Source organism: Psammomys obesus, unplaced genomic scaffold (assembly GCF_907164565.1).
Source record: "Psammomys obesus unplaced genomic scaffold, mPsaObe1.curated_primary_1811, whole genome shotgun sequence".
Lineage (NCBI taxonomy): Eukaryota > Metazoa > Chordata > Mammalia > Rodentia > Muridae > Psammomys > Psammomys obesus.
In genome coordinates this window covers 2,900,270-2,923,130 of record NW_026585691.1, presented here as the reverse complement: position 1 = coordinate 2,923,130, position 22,861 = coordinate 2,900,270, and the positions used below count along the sequence as shown (strand labels likewise).

General features: G+C 45.9%; 2 protein-coding genes across 3 annotated transcripts in view; both read right to left on the bottom strand.

Annotated features, from left to right (window-relative positions):
* Ubap1l (ubiquitin associated protein 1 like) overlaps window positions 1-872 on the bottom strand; it is a 14,595-nt gene extending 13,723 nt beyond the window's left edge. The window contains exon 1 of the mRNA XM_055597557.1: window positions 681-872. Coding sequence (XP_055453532.1) covers window positions 681-800 — 120 coding nt within the window. The 5' untranslated portion in view covers window positions 801-872. The remainder of the gene's footprint in view (window positions 1-680) is intronic.
* Pdcd7 (programmed cell death 7) lies at window positions 801-22,861 on the bottom strand. Of its 2 annotated transcripts, none has more exons than XM_055597547.1 (5): window positions 21,540-22,861; window positions 17,411-17,549; window positions 12,386-12,622; window positions 12,067-12,154; window positions 801-919 (listed from the first exon to the last, which is right to left on the bottom strand). In XM_055597547.1, the coding sequence occupies exons 1-5, from the start codon at window positions 22,410-22,412 to the stop codon at window positions 886-888; spliced, it is 1,371 nt and encodes a 456-aa protein (XP_055453522.1). In that variant the 5' UTR covers window positions 22,413-22,861; the 3' UTR covers window positions 801-885. The 2 variants fall into 2 exon arrangements, with proteins under 2 accessions (XP_055453522.1, XP_055453518.1); XM_055597543.1 differs by lacking the exon at window positions 801-919 and adding an exon at window positions 8,982-10,029 and having other exon boundaries at window positions 21,540-22,857.

The following is a 22,861-nucleotide window of genomic DNA, read 5'->3' as shown; positions in this document are numbered from 1 at the left end:
TCCCAGGTGCTGGTACTAAAGGCACGCACCACCACCGCCTGTCTCTCCTCTAAATCTTTAAGCAAACTTGATTCACAGAGTTAAATCATTTTTATCCTGAGCTTACCTGTAGCACCACCACAGAGCAGGAGGGAGAGGCACAAGGTCCTTTCAGGTCTCCAGCCTGTGGGCTGGGTCTGTGGACTATTATCCCCTCCTAATGTAGCCACAGAGCTACTTGACTTGGGCCCCCTCACCCGTTTTTGAGACTGGGTTTCTCTGTAGAGCTCCGGCCATCCTGGAACTAACTCTGGAAACCATGTTCCACACGCCTCTGCCTCCTGAGTGCTGGGACTAAAGGTGTGCACTCAGCCCGCTGCTTGGACTTATAACAGAGGATTCTAGAGATGGAGTCTCATCACCAAGAGGGATTCTAACAGCTGCTGGGGAAGAGGTGATGAACACGAGCATGCTGGCAGTGACAAGGAGTTCACACAGGCAGGCCCTCAGCTGACGTAGGAAAAAAAGCAACCTCATCACCCAGACACTGAGGCTTCTCTATAGTACTTATTGGTTTGTTTTCAACTTCCCTAGACAATTGAAAGCAAAGCAAGCTTGCTTTTATCATCATGAGACAGGCCCTAGGGGCTCAGCCTCAGATCCAAGGACAAAGCTAGACAGTCAGAGAGAGATTCACTTACCATGGAGCCCAGCAGAAGTTCTCTACAGTCCCGGACACTGAGTTCAGGTGCAGGCTGGGGCTCTGTATCCATCACAAAACCCTTGGGCACCTTGAAGGGGACACCATCGAGAGCATGCATTCCGCCAGAGAATGGAGGTGCTGTCTCAGAAGGGCTGAGCAAGTAGCCTGATGGCAGGGAGAAGGTATAGTCCTCAGAACCGGCCTCAGACACACCCTCCTGTGTGGCGGCCCCCACAACTGGAAGGAAGAAACAGATTGGCCAGTGCTGTACAGGGGGAAGTGAGTAAAACCCAGAGTATCCACACTGACTATTTTATGTCTAAGTCTCGTGTTATCAGGCATGCCCAAGCCATGCCCATAACCTGCATGTTCAACCGCAAGATAGCAATGAACAGGACCCAATACGAAACTGTAAACTTACTTAAAACACTGTAAGGGATTTTTTTCTATTATTTTTCTGATTTGGTAATTGAGACCTGTGGCATTCTCCTGCAAGGTGTCCTCTGACATCACACGCATGCGATGGCGTACATGCATGTGCACGGTGCACACACACACACTAAATAAATGTAATACATTTTCCTAAAGAATAAGGATGAAGAGCAAGAAAATAAAATAGAGAAACTATGTGACTGTACATCTCTACAGTCAGGGTCCCCTGGAGCTGGAGTTACAAGTGGTTTCCCTGGCATGGCTGCTAGAAATTGCTCTGGTCCTCTTCAAAGCAAGAAGTGTTCTTTAACCACTGGGCCACCTCTCCAGCTGAGTTGTTTATTATTATTATTATTATTATTATTATTATTATTATTATTATTATTATTATTTCTGGAGCTGAGGTCCAAATCCAGAGTTCAGTGTTTTCGAGGCAAGCACCTCTGAGCCACATTCCCAACTCTACTTCTCTACTATTTTAAGAAACATGAGGCTGGGGACATAGTCCAGTGTGGAGCATTTACCTGCTTTGCATGAGGCTCTGGACTTTGATTCCCCAGAGCAACAAAAACAAATCCCCAAACAAAATCAAACCCAGACCCAGCAAAAAACCTTAACTCAAAAAACCGCTAACTTTAACCTTAACTTAATCTTTTAACCTTAACTTAGGGCTGAAAGGCAACTTTCTCAACCTAGTAGAGACTATCCCTAACCACCGTTCCACCCTATCCAACCTAAAGCCCTGAGAGATATCCTCAAGGCCGGCAGTGAAACAAGGGTGCCATACCACCTGCCACCATCTATTCTGGTCGTCATGGCCCCAGATACAGCTTGTGCAAGAAGGGAAGGAAACTAATACAGATTGGAAAGAAAGAAAACAACCATTATTTGTAGATGACACAGTTATATGAGCCAAATCCAAAAGAATCTATGAACAGAACCTAGAACCAGTAACAATTTAGAAAGGACACTGGCTACACAGTCAACACACAAAGTAAATTGTATCCTTATGTGTAAACAATAAACCATGTAAAAACATTTTTTAAAATTTAATTAAAGAGTGACTTTTTAAAAAATAGACCACTGTTGTTTATTGATATTATAGCCACCACCAAGGACTTCATTTAACACAGTATGGGTAAGGCCTCTACACAGAAAAACAAAAGCTATTAGACAAGTGGAGGAACATACCCTGCTCAAAGATGGTAAACTTCAATATATAATTCTCTGAAAAATGGCTTGCAGATCCCAAGGATTAAAATTTTACCACATTTTTTAACGTAAATTGGCATGCTAATTCTAAAACTAAATGGGATACAAAGAACCAAGAAAAAAAAAAAAAAGCCAGGGCAATCTCTTTTAACTTGTGTGCATGAATATGCAGGTGATGTGTGAGCAGGTTCCCTCGGAGGTAACCGTGCTGGACTGTTGGCAGTTGTGAGCTGCTAACCAGTTAGGTTTGGGCTCTGTGAGGATAAGAAGTGCTCTTAATCACTGAGCTATCTCTCCAGCCCCAGGCCAATCTTAAAGAAACAAATTAGAGAAGGGAGAGAAACAGGCAGACAGACAAGACAGCGCTGGGAGGCAGAGGAAGGAGAATTTCTGAGTCCAAGGCCAGTCTAGTCTACATAGGGAGGCCCAAGCCAGTCGGGCTATTTAGTGAGACCCTTCCTCAAAAACTAAAGCAAATGCTAAAACCCCCTAAACAACCAACTAATAAACAGAAAAAAAGTGTGGGAGAGACACAAGGTTCTTCAAAGGGACCAGAGGAATGAAAATAGTCCAGAGACAGAGTACACAATACAGAGCTTGATTAGGGACAAATTTTGCTCTGCAGAACAGTAAAGACTTTTCAAGAAGTGTCCTAAATCAATCCAATATCCGTCTTGAGGGGAAAAAAGAAACAATCTTGTTAGAGCGCAGTGGTAGCACACTAGTTTATACAAATGAACCTCAGAACTACAAAAAACTGACCTCAACTTCATATCACACACTAAGTCCCATCCCACAGTTCTAGATGTGAATGGCAGAAATGAAACAGCAAAGCTTAGAGAGTCTATGGCATCATGCTGGAATAAACACACTTTTTAAAAAAGATATATTTACTTACTTTACTTATATAAGAGCTTTATCTGCATGTACACCTGCAGGACAGAAGAGGCATCAGATCCCAGTCACCATGCGGTGCTGGGAATCAAACTCAGGACCTCTGGAAGAGCAGCCAGTGCTCTTAACTGCTTAGCCATCTCTCCAGCACACAGACTTTTTTTTTTTTAATTTGAGTGTATTACTTACCTATGTGTGGCTAATGATGCAGAGCCAGTCTTGGCATAAATCTGTAATCCCAGCTACTCAGAAGACTGAGGCAGGAGGATCACAAGTTCAAGGCCTGCTTGGGCTATAGAGTGAGTTTAAGTATAGCCTGGGAAATTTAGTGACCTTCTTAACATATGGGGTAAGAAGAGGGCTGGGGACACAGAGCTCAGGGCTCAGTGGCAGAGTGTTTGGTTAATCTCCAGTATTACAGTATTATACACAAAGGAAAAGACTAATCATGAAGAAAATATTGTGAAACTGGATTCAAGTTAGAAATCCTAGTCATCAGAGTTTAAAGACAACCAGGATGGGAGAGATTTGCAATGTATCTCCTGACAAAGGACTCATGTTCAACACATAAAATGAACAAACAATAACAGGAAGTTTTATTTTCATTAGAAGGATATCCAAATGGCCTCTTTAGTCATTGGGTATATAAAATAAAACAGTGACTAACACACACCCAATCATGAATGGCTCAAATTAAAAAGCCAGGGCATAACATGCTGTTGAAGATGTGAACATTTGTAACTCTCATGCACTATTGGTAAAGTCAATCAGAGCAAGGCATAGTGGCACACACCTATACTCCCAGCACTCAGGGAGGCAGGGGCAGGTAGATCTCTGTGAGTTCGAGGCCAGCCTGGTCTACAGAGTCCAGGACAGCCAAGGCTGTCCTGTTTAAAAACCCTGTTTAAAAACAAAAACAAACAAACAAACAAGGAAAGAAAAAGAGTCAATCAGTACTGGTCTATAGTATCTACCAAGGCTAAAATTCTGGAATTAAAATCTTCATATCCCTTCTCTTTGGTAGCACTGTATAGTATCTGCGCTTGATTTAGTAACACAAGGAATTTACTACCTATACACAATACATATATATAGCACAAACTAAACTCCTGACCATAGTCTGGCAGTTTGCAAACAATAGGAGCTTAGACCAGAGTACGCCTCTGGCTCCACACAATCTGTCACCTCTGACAGGATGACACAGAGCCCTGCTGCTTGGGGTCACTGTGCGGTCATCCTGTTCCCAACAGGACAGGTTTATGGCGAGGTGGGGTGGGTAATCTGGGAGCAGACAGGTCAAGTGATGGCAGGTGGCCAAAGCCCTTAATGCCCTCATCTCCTCCCCCATCTGTCTACTCTCATCAGTGTCTTCCTGCCTTTAGGGCTCATCTCTTCCTGCCAGAACCCACGTTCCTGCATATCCCTGGGTGGCTCTTTATGGCCCTCTATGGGCAAGATCAGGCAGGTCTTGGGGTAACCCCCAAATCTGTGTTATTGGCTCATTCTTACTGGACACAAGTGAGGTCTAGGGATGTTACAGGAGGCTCAGGAATGTTCAGCAGATTTTACCATCCTCCGATTTATCTTCCAGTCTTAGCTGCCGCTGAATACTGAATTACAGAGAAGGAAGAGCCTCAAGCTCAAGCTTCTCTTGAGGCTCAACTGTAAAATCTTGTCCACTTAAGATAGACACCGCAATGCCTGTCCTCATCTTCCACTTGAAATCTGCAACCCTAGTAACTGTTTTCTGCCCAGCTGTGAGCTGGCTTCTAGTTTGAAGATTCTGAGGATCTCTTTCTGAAGAACAGCCAGGGCCAGAGTGGAAGTCAGAGCAAGTTAGAACACTTTAAAATGCACCAGGGAGTGCCTCTGAAAGGGGTAATCTAGTCCTTGGAGGGCTTGGGAAAACCCGAGGAAACAGTGGGGCTTGACTTGGGCATCCAAGGGTAGGAAAATGGATTTTGAGCAGAAAGGGGATCAAAGAGCAGGTGCCCGGAGAAGGAACAGCATGAGGCAGAAAGCAGATGCAGAACCTGCAGGGTGGGGGAGGGGTCACGGTGAGTAAATGGTGTGAGCGGTCTGCAGCAAGACTCAAGGGGAAGGACTGGAGGTGGCAGAAAGGCCCCAGTGGCCTGGATGGGCAGGGATACGTAAGGAAAGCAAGGCTGTGCATGCTTCAATGCCCCAACAAACTCTATAATCCAACGTTTCTCCATTCCCAGCTGAGCTGTGCCCACTGGGCAGCACCTGAGAATGGGGCTGGAGCCTGGAGTGGGTATGAGGCAGTGACTGACCTAGGTGGGGGCCTGGAAACAAATGGCACTCCCCACTGTCCTCTGACTTCATCCTTAGAGCTTCAGTTATCTGCCAACAACCCCGTGTCTCTTCTGAGAGCAAACTCATAAAACCTGCCCACAGGAACCTCCAAGTTCAGAGTGCCTCCAACTCAACACCCACAAAGCAAACTTGAGCTTTCTTCCCTCAAACCTTCCTCCCATAGTCTTTGTCTCGTGGTATGACGACCTGAGCCAGGGTGCTGACTCACTCATTTTCTTTTACTGCCTCCCATGTCAAATCTTCCACCAAGTCTCTTCAGGGTCCGCCTTTGTTACCATGTCCATGGTAACAACCTGGTGGTACCTCACTAGGACAACTCATCTGTTTATCTTCTCAGGTGCTGTTACTGTATTTTTGTTCCACACACAGAAGAATGATCACTTCAAACTGGAAAATTAAGCCACCATCCTCTTTCTATAGTTCTCAGGTGCTTTCCAAATAAAAATTCCACTTGTGGAGGCTTGTAACTAATCTTGTAATCTTCAAGAGCTAGACGTAACTCCAGCCAGACTGGCCCTCATTTGCAGGGGTCCCTGGAACCTCACAGCACCCCTGCACATCTACTCCTGATATCACCTGTGTTTTTGTTGCTTTTCAACAACCATTTAAAAGCTTTTATTTCCCCCACAGTGGAAACCTCACCTGTTCATAGCAGCTTTCTCCAAAAGCAGCTTTCAGTAACCTTAATCATTTTTGAGGCACTTTCACATCCTCCAGACTGTCCTTGAATTTCTAAACCACCTGGGAAGGCCTTCAATTTCTGAGCCTCCTGCCTTCCCCCCCTAAGTGTGGGAATCTGGTTTTATTTTGTGCTGGGGACTGAAGCCAGGGCCTCATGAAGGCTAGGCAAGCATTCTGCCAACTGACTACATTCCTAGCTGACCCCTGCCTCTTACTCTGACCCATAGCGTACTCGGTAAAGCAGGACACCCATGCAGATGTAGTAACTTACCACAGGACACTGTTTATATTATCTCACTAAATGTTATACGCGTGTCTGAAGACAATTCCTACTTCCTGATCTCACAGAACCTTTCAAGTACTCAAAATATTTTCTGATTGTTGTTTTAATGGCCATCTTCCTTTTAATCCGTGTTCTCTATGGGGTTACGGGGTATTTCTTGGCACCCACAGGCACTCTGTATGAACTGTTTGGGCATGAAATAAACGGCTGTTAGTACTTGCCCTTGTGCACCATCACAGCAACAGGGAAGAACTCTGACAGCACACTGTGGGATCAGCTAGTCAGGATGGAGCAAGAAGTCTAGACATTGAAAGCCTTCATAAAGTTTTTACTTCTCTCAATACCAGGAAGGCAGGAATCCTGTCCACTCCTTTTCTGTCCTTGGCACCTACATTACAGTAGGTGGAAAACGGAAAACAATAAGCCATCTCCCAGAGGCCAGCGCTCAAATCCTGGTTTGCCGGTCCTTGTATGAGTTACTAGAGTCAATAGCTTCTGCTGATGTGCAGTTATATAAGTCTGACGCCACCTGCCTCAAACACCTCAAATTTTGCTTCAGCGATTATGAGAAAACAAGCTGATTCCAAAGTCGAATGGAGCTGCTTTGGAAACAAAATCTTCAGCAGCAGCCAGGCGCGGTCCATCAGGAGCGCCTGTGTGGACAGACTCACGGTCCAAGGCTAACTCTAACCCACAAGGTAAAGCCAATGATGTAGCAGCTGGAGGAAGTGTTTTCAAATGTGTCATTTAAGAGCTAATTGGAAATAAGACATAACTTGTACTTACCTTGTGATTCCCAGGGCTTCTCTGTGGACAGAAGACATGAACTGTTCAACAGATGGTGTAATCCCAGCTAAGCTTTTAAAAGTCACATGGCCACAGAAACATGAAGGGGCTTAGAGTGATTAAACTGGTTGGCTTGTTGCAGCCAATTCTTAGACAGCACAAACTTGGGTACTCCAGCTAACTCTTAGTGTTTAACACACAATTCTTTCTCTAATGGCCTGTTACTCTTCTCTGTGTTTATCCAGTTCCTTCTGTTAGCTTCTCACAAGACCTGGATTTGGGTGTGTGTTGGGGGGGTTGTTTGTTTTGTTTTGTTTTCCCATATAATATGATTAATCTGGGGCTGGAGCAATGGCTTAGTGGTCAGAGCACTGGCTGCTCTTTCAGAGTACTCCGGTTCGATCCCCAGCACCCATAGAGTGGCTCAGAACCATCTGTAACTCCAATCCCAGGGGACTGGACTCTACTCTGGCCTGTGGGCAGCAGGCATGTGTGTAGTGCAAGGGCATACATACAGGTAAAACACCCATAACCAAAAAATAATTTTAAAAATTAACAATGTGATAAAAAACAATTAGTTAACTTTCTGATTAATTGTTGAATTGTATTTCTCCATTTTCTTCCACTGATGTTTATTAAATGGAGGATTTAGGTAAAAGTGAAAAACAAAACAAAACAAAAACAAACTGTTAAAGGGCTGAAGGCTTGACAGAATTATAGATCAAATTCTGTTGACTGAAAAGACTAATGGAAGACCAAGGGTTGGGGTGTAGTCAGGGGTACAGCACTTACCTGTGTCTTTCTAAGCCTGGAAAGAAACAACGGCTACCGTCACTATAACTTACAGGCTGGCAATGCAGCAGGAAACTTAGAAAACAGAAAATGAACCAGATAATGCTCACTTTATAAAGCCTTGGGGCATCAAACATAGAGTGGGAACAGGCTTTTCTCCACCCGGGACTCAACGCCTCCTTTTCTGGCTCAGTTGCTGAATCTCCCTAGCCCTGCCCAACAGTGCTGGTATCCACAGTGATAAGGCCAACACCACAACTACACAATCCCATCTTTCATCCCTGCTCTTCCTACAGCTCAATTCAGGGCAAGAAGAGTTCAAACAAAAAGGTGCACAGGCCTGGGCAGTTAGGTGAAGCTAATCATATCAGCCCTTAAGAAAAAATAACCCCTGTTCTCCAGCTGTACAAACTGATCAATGCATATTAAACTACAAAAGAGGGCAAGGTTAGCATGTTACCCCGGAAGGCTCCCAATTCCACCTCATTTCCAAAGTTGATGCTGACCTTTCTTGCCATACTACGTCACATTCTGCAGACAAACTTTTATGTTTAAGATCATTTCCTCATGGTGGCGCATGCCTTTAATCCCAGCACTCTGGGAGGCAGAAGCAGGCAGATCTCTGTGAGTTTGAGGCCAGCCCGGTCTACAAGGTGAGTCCAGGATAGCCAAGGCTACGCAGAGAAACGCTGTCTCAAAACCACAGCAGCAACAACAAAACAAAACAAAACAAAAAACCAACCAACCAAACAAAAAAAGCAAGATTAATTTCCCTGTAGCAAACACCTGTGTATTAAGTTTAAACTTTGGAGTGAAACGCTTTAGCAATGTGAAGATGAAATGTGTTAAATGAGTTGAGAGAGAATAAATCAGGGCAAAGGCTCAAATGAAAAAGTGGTAAATGGTATTTATTCAGCTTTTAGGAAATTAAATAACAAAACCCAGAATAAAGCAAAACAAAAACCATAACATCTCGTATGACTGATCAAGTGTAAGCACAATAGCTCTTATTAATGAATATAAAAATAAAATTTACCATTCGTATTTGCTCTTTTTCCAACTTGTGCTGTATGGATGTTTTTAGAAGCTTGAGCAACCCAGTGCCTACCATGTGACTGAGATCACAGTCCCATAGGGAAACAAGTTTCTATTCTTGGAGGCCCCATACAACTAGATCCCTCAGAACTTTTCCACTGGTGCTTTAGTGAGAGAACAGGCTCTGTCAGAGCACAAGCCAGCCCAGCTCTGCCAACTCTTTAGTTTTCTAGGCTCTCCACATGACCAGTGTTCTAAGCATTAGTCTCCCTGGCAGCCACTGCCATCATCCTCAGTACAATCTCCCACACTGCACCAAAACTAAGATCAATAGAACTTCAGGTCAAACTTTGATCTGTGTTCCTGGGAGCTGGAGGGCAGTCGGTATAGGAAGATAAGGAGCAGTGGCTGCTAACTCTACTCAGCGAACCTCTTCAAGGAGTAACCAAGTGTACTGACTGCACTTACCCACCTAGAGCAATACGCAACCATCCTAGAGCAAATGAGCAGAAGCCCCTCAAAACAGAGGCAGACTTAGTGAGCCGAGGCCACAGCCTCGCTCAGTTCATCTTGGTCCTTTCCAGAAGAACCTTATGAACCTCCTAGCTCAAGAGGCACCCCTGGCCAGGGCAGAGAACAAAAGAAGCAGGCTTTCCAGCTAGGGCAATGCCACATGGAGCTTAGGTTGTACAGAAGGCTACGGTGTGAGAGGACAGCATCACCAGTATCTAGAGCTGCAATGCTCGCCCGCTGGACCACACTCCTGGAGTCTTAATGCAGCTTAATGGCAGTTGCCCAGATGTCGTTGCTTGGAGGCGGGGGAAGGACCCATCCTTGAGGAACGGAGTTGCCTTTAGGATGATCAGACGGTACCAGGTACTGATCCCAATCATGCCTTAATAAGAACATTAGAGAACAACGTTTATTCCTGGTTTTCCCCAAGCAAGATATTCAGAAGCTGTATTTTACATCTCACAGACTGCCCAAATGGCAGACGGACTAATGCGCTACAGAACTGGGTTTCTAGACAGTATGCTAAGGGTCACACTAATGTACAGATTTAAGGAAAAACGTACTGACTCTCATTACAGAGTCTACCTTTGTCATTTCTCTCTTTCTGAGACAGGGCTGGGGCTGGCCTTGAACACCTTATCTTCCTGCTTCCACCTACCAAGTATAGAGCTATAGGCACAAGCCACCACACTTGGCTATATCAGCAAATTTAAATCATCCCATGTGGCATTTTCATAGAAAACCAAAAATGTAGAGAGAGAAAAAATCTGCACATTCCTAGCTGGAGCCCCTGCTTTCTTCTCAGCACTTGTGGTATAAAGAGCATCCTTCTGTGGTCTACTCTGCACCATGCTGTTCAGTTCTGTGCTCCTTATTGGCGACTTTACTGTTTAGGTGGCACCCAAGTGTCCTGCTGAGATGCTAATGTTACGAAGTGTGACAGAGTTGTGAGGTACCTTGTGGAGAAGACGTGCTCTAGACAAGCTCTGTTAGTACAGTTAGCTGTGATCAATGCAGATAATCAAGAGCTTACATTAAACGAGGCATCTTCAGACAAACACACGCAACAAGATAGCGCTCAGCTAATAAAAGTAAGAAAAGGCTGGAGTGCTGGGTTGCCAGTAAGCGCACTGCCTGCTCTTACAGAGGATCTAGGATTGGTTCCAGCATCCACACGGTGGCTCACAACTACTGAACTCCAGGTCAGAGGATCTGACACCCTCCCCTGCCTTCCACAGGCACCAGGCACACATATGGTGCACGGACATATACACTCAGGCAAAAGCACATTAAAAAAGAACTGGAGACAAGAGGCTCGGCTGCCTACCTGGCCCTGTCTCCTTCAGGAGCAATGTCAAGTGCTTTGTGACTCGATATTCACAGTGGCTTGGCAGAACACACTACCATCAACAATATGTTTAAACGCTAAAGCTCGCACATCAAAGTTAAGACTCTTCCTGGAAAATAAATCTGATATGCCAGGAAAGTCCTTCTAAAGATTCAGAAATTGCTGGAACGTTGGAAGAAACCTTAGTTATTTTCAAGCCATTCTTTCAAGACCCCAATGTCCTAAGATGTTTGAGTCTAGAAAACAACAAAATGCCACTAGGCAACAAGTTTATACCGCCTGGGCCATGTAACCACTCACTGCTTTACCTGCTGACTTCTCAAAGGCCTGCACATGAGCAAGAGGCTGCTGCTAACGCTGAAAGGCAGCTCCCTCACAGGTGAGAGCATCACACCTACACAGCTCAGGATTACCCAACTCAGAAGGAGCTAGTCCAGTTGAGAGCACTATACTTTAACCTGCAGGCACTTGGGGGTCAGCGTGGGCCTTAGCCTCCATGGGCAGCTATTCAGGAAAAAAAAAAAAAAAAGGGTGGGACTGGAGAGATGGCTTAGCAGTTAAGAGTGCTGACTGCTCTTCCAGAGTTCCTGAGTTCAATTCCCAGAAACCACACCATGGCTCACAACCATCTATAATGTGATCTGATGCTCCCTTCTGTCATGCAGATGTACATGCAGAAAAAAAAAAAAAAAAAAAGAAAAAAAAAAGGTTTCTCTTCCTGAGTTGACTTAGTACCAAAAGAGAATTAAGAAAACAAGGCCAGCTTTGGTAGTATATGCCTTTAATCCCAGCAATGAAGTGGAGGCAAGAAGATCCCTGAATTTAAGAACAGCATGGTCTACAGAGCATTCATAGCCAAGTTTCCATTTCTTTACTTGTTCAAATGGAGACTCTGACTTCCAAGAATTATGAGGACTTTAAAGATAGAGGTGGCACCCTTGGAACCCTGGCAACACTACACACTCAAAGTGAATTTTTAAAAAAGATGCAGCAAGAGACCTCAACAGTAGAAGCATTTCATCAAGAGCTTATTGCTACCCAAGACAAAGGGCGAGCAGAGGCTGTCCTGACCTTATTTGAATGAGCGCAGGCAAGGAGTGCTCAGCCTGGAGGTAATACTGCTGGAACGGCTGCAAGACGTGAGCAAGCGGGAACTCATCTGAAAGAGAAAGGCACAACATGTCACCCTCGCTGTCAAGACTGCAGTCTCACGGCAAGGTGACTGAGCCGCTGGCCAACCTCATCTCCTCTGTAGCCCTCACTTCCATCATGGAGTTGCGAATCTCAACTTGTAGTCAGTTCTTCCTCTCAGCTTAAGTTGGGTTACTCATAATAAAAAGAACCGTCTCCTTAGCTCTTTCCTCATCTCCACTGGCAAGGATAAACTTACCTGGATCTCCAAATAACTTGGATTCAATTTCACGTTTCTGAAGTAAAAGTTTCTCTTTCTCTTTTCTCTGTTTCTTTTCCAGTTCTCTTTTCCTCTCTTCTTCCTGTTCTCCTTCTAGCATAACTCGGAGGGCTCTCTCTTCAGCTTCATACAGTTCAGAGCGTTTTTTAATGAGTTTTCTGAGCCTCTGAAGATGGTGCTCAAAAGTCTCATCTGCTGAGGCAGGAGGACAGACCCCTGTGCAAAAAAAAAAAAAAAGCAAATGGATGTTTCTTTGCAGTAAGGTATGGCTGTTACTAGACAGTAAGAAGCAGAGGAACACCTACGCAGCACTTGCCATGTGCTTTACACATTCTTGCTAATACAGAGTGACACTAGCTATGGGCAGAACTACCCCCCTTCACAGATGAGGAGACCGGCACACAGACTTTACCTAAGTTCTCAGAAGACAACCGTCTGCCACTTTCCAGAAGGAGGCACATCTGGACCTCCTCTACGAGGCCACCTTCTTCTATCTCTCTGACCTATTTTGTTTTCTTCATTGAGCCTTATTTTGACGTCCTCTACGAGTTTTGTCTTTTGAGTCCTCATCTCATTCTATAATCTCAAGTTCATTCCAAATTATGCTACTTTGCTGATGAACTAGCTCATTTGTGTTTGTTTGTGTTATGCGTGTGTGTGTACCTCATTTGCATGTTTGCAGGGTGTATGTTCAGGTCCATATCACTGTGCACACCAGTGTGAAGCCAGAGGACGACATCAGGTGTCCTGTTCTATCACTCTTTACCTTGTTCCCTTGAAACAGGGTCTCTCTTGGGGCTGGGGAGAGATGGCTCATTGATTAAGGGCATGGGCTGTTCTTCCACAAGATCCAGGTTCAATCCCCAGCAACCACATGCCAGTTTAAACTGTCTGTGACTCTAGTTCCATGGGATTTAACACTCTCACACAGACAGACATACATGCAGGAAAAATACCAATTCACATAAAAGTAAATAAATCATTGGGGGAAGAAAAAAAAATCAGGCTTCCCAGTACTGAGAAGACTGAGGCAGGAGGACCTTTATGAGTTCTAGGTCAGCTGGGGCTACATATTGAGACAAGAACCTGTCAAAAGAAAAGGAAGGGAAAGGAAAGGAAAAACGAAAGGAAGGGAAAAGAAAGAGAAAGAGAGAAAGGAAAGAAAGAAAGAAAGAAAGAAAGAAAGAAAGAAAGAAAGAAAGAAAGAGAGCAGCAGCAGGCTCTCTCACTGAACCTGGAGCTAGGCTGGTACCCAGTAAGCATCAGCCACCCTCCTGTCTAAGCTCCCTCACACTGGGACTACAGGTATACATGACTACATCTGGCCTTTTACACAGGTATTGGGGATTCAAGTGCAGGTACTCTACACACTGAGCCACTTCTCCAACCCCTTACTGATGAACTCTCACCTAGGACAGATCATAAGTTCCTTAACATGGACCAATCAACTCAAGACTGTTCCTCCTGTTTCTGTCTCAGTAAGAGTAGCAGAATAGTCTTCAATTAGCAGCCTAGGCTAGAACCTTGAAATCACCATAAAACAAACAAACAAAAAGGGGGTGGGGCTTCTGTATTGTTTTTCATAAGAGAGACTGCAAACAACAAATACTAATCTTCGCTCTTACATACAATTGCCCTGGAAAAATGCACGCGCATGCACACACATAGTGATGTCACAGGATTCTGAACTACACTGGAGGCTAATAACTTTGTAGACCAGGCTGGCCTCAAACTCACAGAGATCTGCCTGCCTCTGCCTCCCAAGTGCTGGGATTACAGGTGTGCACCACCAACATTCATGGCTGACCATGAAAACTTATATAAAAGAAAGCATTTAATTTGGGGCTTGCTTACAGTTTCAGAGGGTTAGAGTCTATGACAGTCACAGTGAGGACCAGGGCAGCAGGCAGGCAGTCATGGTAGCTGAGCACAACTGACTCGTAGAAACCAATCAGTTGGTGGATGAGTCTGGCTCAATGCACAGCAGCTATATCCCAATAAAACTTTATTAAGGATGTAAAAGAATCTGTTTTCATAGCATTTTTTCTACATCTCAATTTTTTTTATTTTGAAAATTTCTATTATGAGTAAGTACAGGAACATCCATGCCACGGCATATGTGTGAAGTCAGAGAATAACTTTCAAGCGCTGGCTCCCCCTTTCTCCTATGGGATCTAGGGTTCAAATTCAGGTCTTCAGGCTTGCCCAGCAAAGGCCTTTACCTCCTGAGACATCTTGCTGGACCTCATTTCCTATTTTAAACTACACGGAGTAAACTCTTAGGCAGACTGGCACTTGGTAATTTGTACTTGTGATACAATTCCCTACAGAAGTAAAACACACCACCATAAAGGACAAAGTAAACAACTCCCAAGTCTTGGGAACCTCCTGAAACTTAGATCCACAAAGCCCCACCCAGGTTAGTTAGTGAAGCCTCTCCAGGAGCTGTGCTGTCTGTAGCCCCTGCAGAAGGCACCAGGACTGCAGCTTTCACGAGTCGTCCCTCAGACGGGACTTGGCTTCTCAGTGACACACGCCTTTGAGTGCTCCATGCTCCTCTAAGTCACTCCCCCAGCACAGCCCTATGAGCAAGCGCAGTAAACTCGCTGCTTCAGAGTTGGACTTGCATAGAGCTGGTGTGCTCCAGGGCCCTATCTGGGACAAGCAGACATTTGCTCACATCTCTCTGAAAGCTGGCCCAGGATGAACTCTCAAATAGCCCCATTATGGGCCTAAGATGAAGCACCTTAGAGGCAGCATGTGATCAAAGTAGGTGAGGTGAGGAGGAACCTCACCGAAGGAGAAAGGATGGTGTATCTGCACTTGGCTTTGAAGGGCAGTGAGATCTTAAAGTGCCGAAGAAGGGATGGGACTCAAGGCTTCCGGATAAACCAACCAGCACGAGCAGACCAAGGCAAGTAAATGAAAGGCAGAACTAAACGATTTCCAGAAAAACCAACCTAGCTGGACAAACTTCTATGAACAGGCTTTGGTTGCCTGGCTAGAGTTGGGGGTTCCCTCCAGAATGCAAGAGGAACCTGTGGAGACCTAAGACCAAAGGTTACACAGAAAGCTCTGGACATCCATCCTCCCTGTCCTGTCCAATCATTCAGATCCTTTCCGAAAGCACTAACCCAGGCTTTAGGTGCATCCTCAGGAGCAAGCATGTTTCATCATGTTCTGGACAGGCTAGTAATGGGTAAAAGTGCAAAGAAAGCTTTCGTTTTGGCAAACTGCAAAGGTTCAGCCACAACAAGCCTATACAAAAGTGTAGTGCTTTTCTACAACTGCCTCTCTTTGAAACTGTGGACGCCAAGGGTGCCTCAGTTACTTTTCTATTGCTATGGTAAGACACCATGAGCCGGGTGCGGTGCTGCACACCTGTAATCCCAGCTCTCAGGAGGCAGAGGCAGGTGGATCTTTTTGAGTTCAAGGCCAGCAGTCCAGAACAGCCAAGGCTACACAGAAAAACCCTGTCTTGAAAAACCAAACAACAACAAAACAAAACGAAAAAACCAAAAACAAAAACTTTAGCTAGGCTCAGTGGCACATTCCTGTAACCCCAGCATTCCGGGAGGCAGAGGCAGGCCTGGTCTACAAAGCGAGTCCAGAAGAGCCAAGGCTATACAGAGAAACCTTGTCTTGAACACCCCCCCCCAAAAAAAAAAAAACAAAAAATAGAAAGACACTATGACCAAGACAACTTCATTTTTATTTATTTATTTTTGGTCTTTTTAGACAGGGCTTTTCTGTGTAGCCTTGGCTGCCCTGGAACTCGTTCTGTAGACCAGGCTGGCCTCAAACCACCAGCACTTGGGCAGATCAAGGCAAGTTTTAAAAGGAAGCATTCACTCAGCGTTTCAGAAGGTTAGAGTCTGTGACAGTCATGGTGGAGAGCATGGCAACAGGCAGGCAGGTGCTGAGGTGGTAGCTGGAAGAACATGTCATGATCCACAAGCACAACACAGAGGAGGCAACTGAGAATGGTATGAGTTTGTGAGATCTCAAAGGTTTCAAAAGGCTCAGGCCACACCTCCTTCTACAAGGCTACACCTTCTAATCTTTCCCAAACAGTTCCATCAATTGGGGACCAAGATTCAAGCCTGTGAAGGCCATTCTTAAACAAACCACCATAAGGGGCTAAACATTTTCTGAAACTTTCTGCTTCAAAATTTCAGAATCAGACACAGTGGGTGGCACATACCCAGAACTCAGGTGTTGGAGGCAGAAGGGTCAGTAGTTCAAGGCCTGCTTTGGTTTACATGTTAAGTGTGAGGCCAATACGGGCCCCACAAAAACAAAAACAGCCAGGTGTGTTGGTGCATAATTTGGGAGGTAGAATCAGATGGTTTCTGTGAATGTGAGCTCAGCTTTGTCTGTACATATAGTGAGCTCCAGGCTAGCAGAGGCTACACATTGAGACCAATGCTAAAATGTAGGAATTTGGCATTTATATCCTGAGAAATCACAGCATAAAAAAACATTAAAGCATCTTTGTTTGGGGATACAGAGATGGGTCAGCAGTTGTCATTCTTGTGTAAGATTCATTTGGTTCCCAGCACCTATATGAGGGCTGCAACTCCAATTCCAAGTTATCGAATATTTTCTGATGTCCATCGGCATTCACACACACATCATACACATACACATTATTAAAAATGGGTTAGAAAAATCAACCCCACAGTTCTAAGCTACTGCTGTCAAGTCCAATTACTCTACAGAGTGAAATTAATGAAGTACCAAATGTTCTTCCTCCAAAAACATTTGCAAGCCAAGCATCCTGGCCTAGGCCTGTGACCTCTACACTAGAGAGGCTGAGGTGGTGCAGCTGTCATAAGATCAAAGCCAGCATGGGCTGCAGAGCTGTGATTCTACCTACAACAAAGAAACAAAAGATGGGGGGAGGGGGAACACACTTGTTGTTACGTGTACAATATTTGGCACGGGCGGTACCAGAATACAGAGAAAGAGGGAGAAAAAAAGGAGGAAAGCCGCCATACTCACCCTTCCTTGCTGCAGCTTCTTTCCTCAGCTTCCTCAGTTTCTCTAAAGCACGCAAAATGTCCACCATTCTTTTGGTATCTGATTGTTTTTTCCTTACTTCAGCTAAAACACCATCAGCAGCAGCTTTGAGTTCCTGTTCCTGGAGGGAAAAAAACCCACAAGAACTTGTATTAGGAACCACCTCACAGCAGATTAGACTTCGGTGGAGGCAGGATTTCAGAGATCAGGCCATCCACACCACTACTAAGTCTATACTTCCATTGCCTAGCATGGAGTGCTACAATGGCTCAGCCCAGGGCTTCTTTCCTTTCACTGATCAATTCTACAGCCATGTTGCTCCCCTGTGTAACCAAAGCTGGCCTTGACTGAACTCCCTATCTTTTTACCTTAGCTTCCCATAGGTGTCATCTTCCTCTCCCGGTTGATCATACAGCCTTCTCCCTCTTTTATTAGTTTTATTTATTTCCAAGAGATGGTCTTACTCTGTAGCCCAGGCAGGCTTCAAACTGCAGCACTCCCCCTGCCTCAGCCTCCCGAGTGCTGGGATCACAGGTGTGAGCCACCACAGCCAGCTCCACATAATCTTCTTAATGGAGAGCTCTCCTCTCAGCTGCCTCAGCACCTGCACTGTGTTCTTGTTTCTCCAAGTTTCCTATCGTGTGCTACAGTGATTGCCCGAATCTCATCTACCTTGTCAAGCTGGTATTCTATAAAAGTGCAGATGAACAGACCTGAAGAACTGGGCTCCCAAAGAGGCCAATGAATGAAACTGGGAAAGCCTGGGACTGTACAGTGTCTCAGAGTAACTCTAAGTTTGTCCTTCACTGCTCCCACAGATGCTTCCACACAACTGTCTTCCACATGTTGGACGCCAATCTTCCTGGGATTTGCCTTCCATATCCTCATTTGCTTGCCTAGTTTTCTCTCCCATCTGTCTTGTATACATGCCTGAAATTCCAACATTACAGCCAATGACTCACTTAACTCTTCTGCTCAGAAAACTCCTCGCCTGGAACTATCTGTACCTGTTGCTTCACTTGGCTTTAGCACTGCCTTAAAGGCTCAGCTCAGATTCATTAAATTATCTGGGAAGCCTTCCTCCAATGAACTAGACAGCTTCCCTGGGCTCCTTATACTACCCTCAGCTGAAAAACTAACATATACCATGCTGTACTGACATGATCTCCTACAAGGCTCTAAGCAATCAAGGACAAGAGCTGTATTGTTATCAGTCACCAGGCCTGATGCCTAATGGGCCCTTACTAAATGTTTGTCGAAGTGACTCAGATTCTTTCAGATTAAAGTTTTGCCTCCCCTGTGCTGACATTCCTACGGGTACAATGCTAAGTCTTGCTATCAATGTGCTTCCCAGCAAGGCTATATCGGCCTCCAGGGCAGTGGCAGACACAGGGAAAAGGCAGACTGTGCTGGCTAGTTTTATGCCAACTCAACATAAGCTAGAGGCCTTTGGGAAGAGGGAAATCAGCTGAGAACCACCCCCTGTCCCACTGCCAGGCTGGGCTGAAGGCAAGCCTGTGATGCACTTTCTTAATTGGTGATTCATGGCGGAGGTCCCAGTCCAACCATGGGGGGTGCTACCCTTGGGCAGGTGGGCCTGGGTAGGAAAGGAAGCAGGCTGAGCAAGCCGTGGAGAGCAAGCTGGCAAGCAACACTTTTCCATGGCCTCTGCAGCAGCTCCACCCTGTCTGAGTTCCGACCTCGACTGATTTAATGATACACTGGGATACGGAGGTGTAAGTGAAATACTCTTTCCTCCCCAAGTTACTCTTGGTCATAGCACTTCATCACATCAACAGAAACCTTAACTAAGACAAAAGTGTTAGCTGATTGTAGGGAGTAGAAGGGACAAAAGGAACCTTAGCACTGCCACAACAAGACTTGAATGACAAAACCAATAGACATGCTAGCATGGAAGGGGGAAAGCACCAAGATCCTCAACCCTAGACAACAGGCAACTGGGAAATGCTCGGAGCAAGAAAAATACTCTTCCCCAGGGACGAGCACCTCTGTTCATTATCCAATACCAAGTGGTCAGCTCTGAAGTCATATATATACAAGTAACATTAACTATACTAATCAGATTGTGCTTGTGTATATATGTAACAGTACGTAAACAAAAAAGGCCATGAATTTGAATGAGAGCAAGGGAAATATATGGGAGAGGCTGAGGGACAGAAAGGGAAAGGGGAAAATTATGTAATTATATTTTCAAAAACTAAATGCACACACATTATTTTAAAAAAAGAAAAAAGAGCAGCAGTGGGGCTGGAGAGATGGCTCAGCAGTTAAGAGCACTTGTTACTCTTACAGAGGACCAAGGTTCAATTCCCAGCACCCACACAGTGGTTCACAATCACCTATAACTCTAGATCCAGGGAGCCAATGTCTTCTTCTGACTTCCATGGGCGGTATGCACACATGCAATGCACATAAAAACATACAGTATGCACACATACAGTGCACATACAAACATACAGAAAAACCAATCACAAAAACCAAAATAAATAAAACTAAAACAACAATAACAGCAGCATTAAAGGGCAATGAGGATGCCTTCAATTAACACTTGGCAAATTCCTGTCTCTACATGAACATGAGATGGACAAGCTCTGCAATCAGACAATTTAGACTTAAGTTTGAAGTAATATTGGTACAAACTTGTATGACTGTTGTCAAGTTAACTGCTTTCAGTCTCAATCTGTAAAGTCAGGGTAATGAATTCTTCAGGGCTGTATGTAGGATGCTAGCATAGTGTCTCCTGAAGATGTGTGTGTGGAACTGGAGTGAAGAAAGCAAGCACAGAGAACAGCATAAGGTTTGGTTTCTGCATACTCTCCTCTTACAATAATGCACTTGGCAGCCAAGCTCCTTTGTCTCCCCAAACACTGCATCTACCAACCTCAGACCTCCATCTATACACATACTACTCATTAAACAATGAGGGTTTTCGTCAAACTAATAACCATCAAACTTGGACACTTTCCTTTTGTAAATTTTTAAAGATTTATTTATTTATACGTGAGTATTCTATTTACATGTATGCCTGTGTGACAGAAGAGGGCATGAGATTCTATTACAGACAGTGTGAGCCACCATGTGGTTGCCGGGAACTGAACTCATGACCTCTGGAAAAGCAGACCTCTGGAAAAGTACTCTTAACCACTGAGCCAGCTCTCCAGCCCCAAAACTTGGACAGTTTCTAGTCAAATATGTTTCCAATACATCGTAGTAGGAGGACCCATGCAGCCTGAACTGGTTTTTGATGCATGCACACTAAGGTAAAAGGCAAACCTCTGTCCAAGCAACTTTTAGAGAGCAGTGACCTACTTATCATCTTATGCCTATACACAATGGGAAGTGCATATGATTAAAATCAAATGCATCATGGGAAGGGACATACACAAAGCTGATACAGGCCCTAATCTTTCAAGCAAAACAGAGACCCAACATCATTATATATGTTAGTAAATAGGTTCCTATTCTTGAACCCCACAAAAGGAAGTACCAAAAACCCCCAGAGTACCCTGTGGGCCCTTGGCCGCCAATTTTGACAGTGTATTCCTTTCTAAGCTCTACTTGCTACTGCTTTGTTTTTGAATAAAGTTTTCTTACTATTTTTGCAATTTTATGGGAGCCCTTATTTTAATCATTTGAATAAAAGGTCAAGTACCTGAAAACACTTGGACCAGACAGACCCATACCACCCGATACACTGGGAGTCATCGTTTCAACCAATAAACAAACGAATCCTGGGGAAAACTATTACTGACCTCATTGGCCAATTAAGTTATAAAGGTCTCGAGGTGTGGCCCAAATCTCCTAAATTTGCATGCTTAGAACAGTATAAAGCAATGCGAAGACCGTGAGTACCGCCCATCAGTACGTGGATCCAACTTTGACGCAGACACAGGCGATGTGTCCTCCCAGAAATGAACGTGTGAATTCACAGTTCCCGTTCTAGAGTTTGTGTACCACACATCGCCAACGGAATACAGAGCAAAGGGGTGAAAAAGGGTAGCTTTCACAGATAAGTATCCAAACTAACCAGCACACAGACTCAGGTTCCAGACACCACTGTTCCAACCGCCGAACGCACAGGAGTTCTTACCCGCTTCTTTTCCTCCACTTGTTGCACGCACTTTACCCTCCAGCGGTCAATCTCCTGCTCCCGTTCCGTGGCCTGCGCGGCCTCCGCCTCCCGCTCAGCCTCGCGTTCCCGGGCCCTCTCACGAAGCCGCAGCCGGCGGCGCCGGACCCTCTCCAGCCTCCGTCGCGCCTCGCCCACGTAGGCGGCCTGGGCCAGCGGCTGCAGCCGCTCGGCTAGCTCCGTTCGCAGTGGCGCCGCCTGAGCGTGCAGGGAGGCCCAGACCGCCCCGTCGGCCTCGGCCTCGCGTAGGGACTGTCCCAGGCTGCGTAGTCGCCGCACCAGGCGCAAAGCGGCACGCAATCGCGCGCGCACTTCGCCTAGGCAGGGCCCGGCGGGCGTGCGCGAGGGTCCCGGACCGCCCGGCCGCCGGGCGTTCCCGAACACCGCCTCCAGCCACTGCCGATCGCGCAGGCGCTGAAGGGCCGCGTCCCCGAGCTTATCAGGCGGCGGCGGCGCCTCAGCCCAACGCGGGCTCCAGGGAGGCCCCGGGCCTGGAGGCGGTGGCCGTGGACGCTCGCCGGCGTCGGGCCCTGGAAAGGGCCGGCACTGCGGCGGCAGCGGCGGGGGCAGCGGTGGGGGTGGCACCGGGAAGAAGGTGCTGCCACCACCACCGCCGCCGCGGGAGGCCTCGGCCGGGACGCGGGGCGGCAGTGCCAGCGGAGGCTGGAGGAAGGGGGTGGATGCCCCCGGGAAGGGACCGGGCCGCTGGGGAAGAGGCGGCGGGAAAGCCGGGGAGGGCAGCGGCGGGGGCGGGCAGCCGAATGGAGCGGAAGGCGGAGGCTGCGGGGGCGGCGGACCCTGGCGGCCCTGGACGAAGAACGGCGGCAGGGCCATGTCTGTAGTGCAGCCACCGCTAGCCCTGACAGTAAGCTGTGTACTTCTTTATCCGGGTTCCGGGAGGAAGTGACGTTTACAATGCGCGCCAGCCTCTCACGCGTTTCCTGGAAGCGCTCCGTACTTCAGCACTTTGGTTCCCACTTGAATTCGGAGATAGAGGTACTAGAGACACAACCTGAGGCTTCGGCTGAGAAGTAGTTTGGGGTCCTAATGGAACTGGAGATTTGCTTATCTATCCAGGTTTTGTTATTAACCCTGAAAGTATCGCGTAATATGGACATACAGTTTTGCTTAATCATTTTCCTGTTGTAGGTTTTTTTTTTATTTCAAATGTTTATGAATAAAGCTTCTGCAGAACTTAATGTAATTCCAGGAGTGCATTTACTTAGTTTTTTTGGTTTTTTTTTTTTTGAGACATGTATGGGGTTTTTTTTGAGACATGGTTT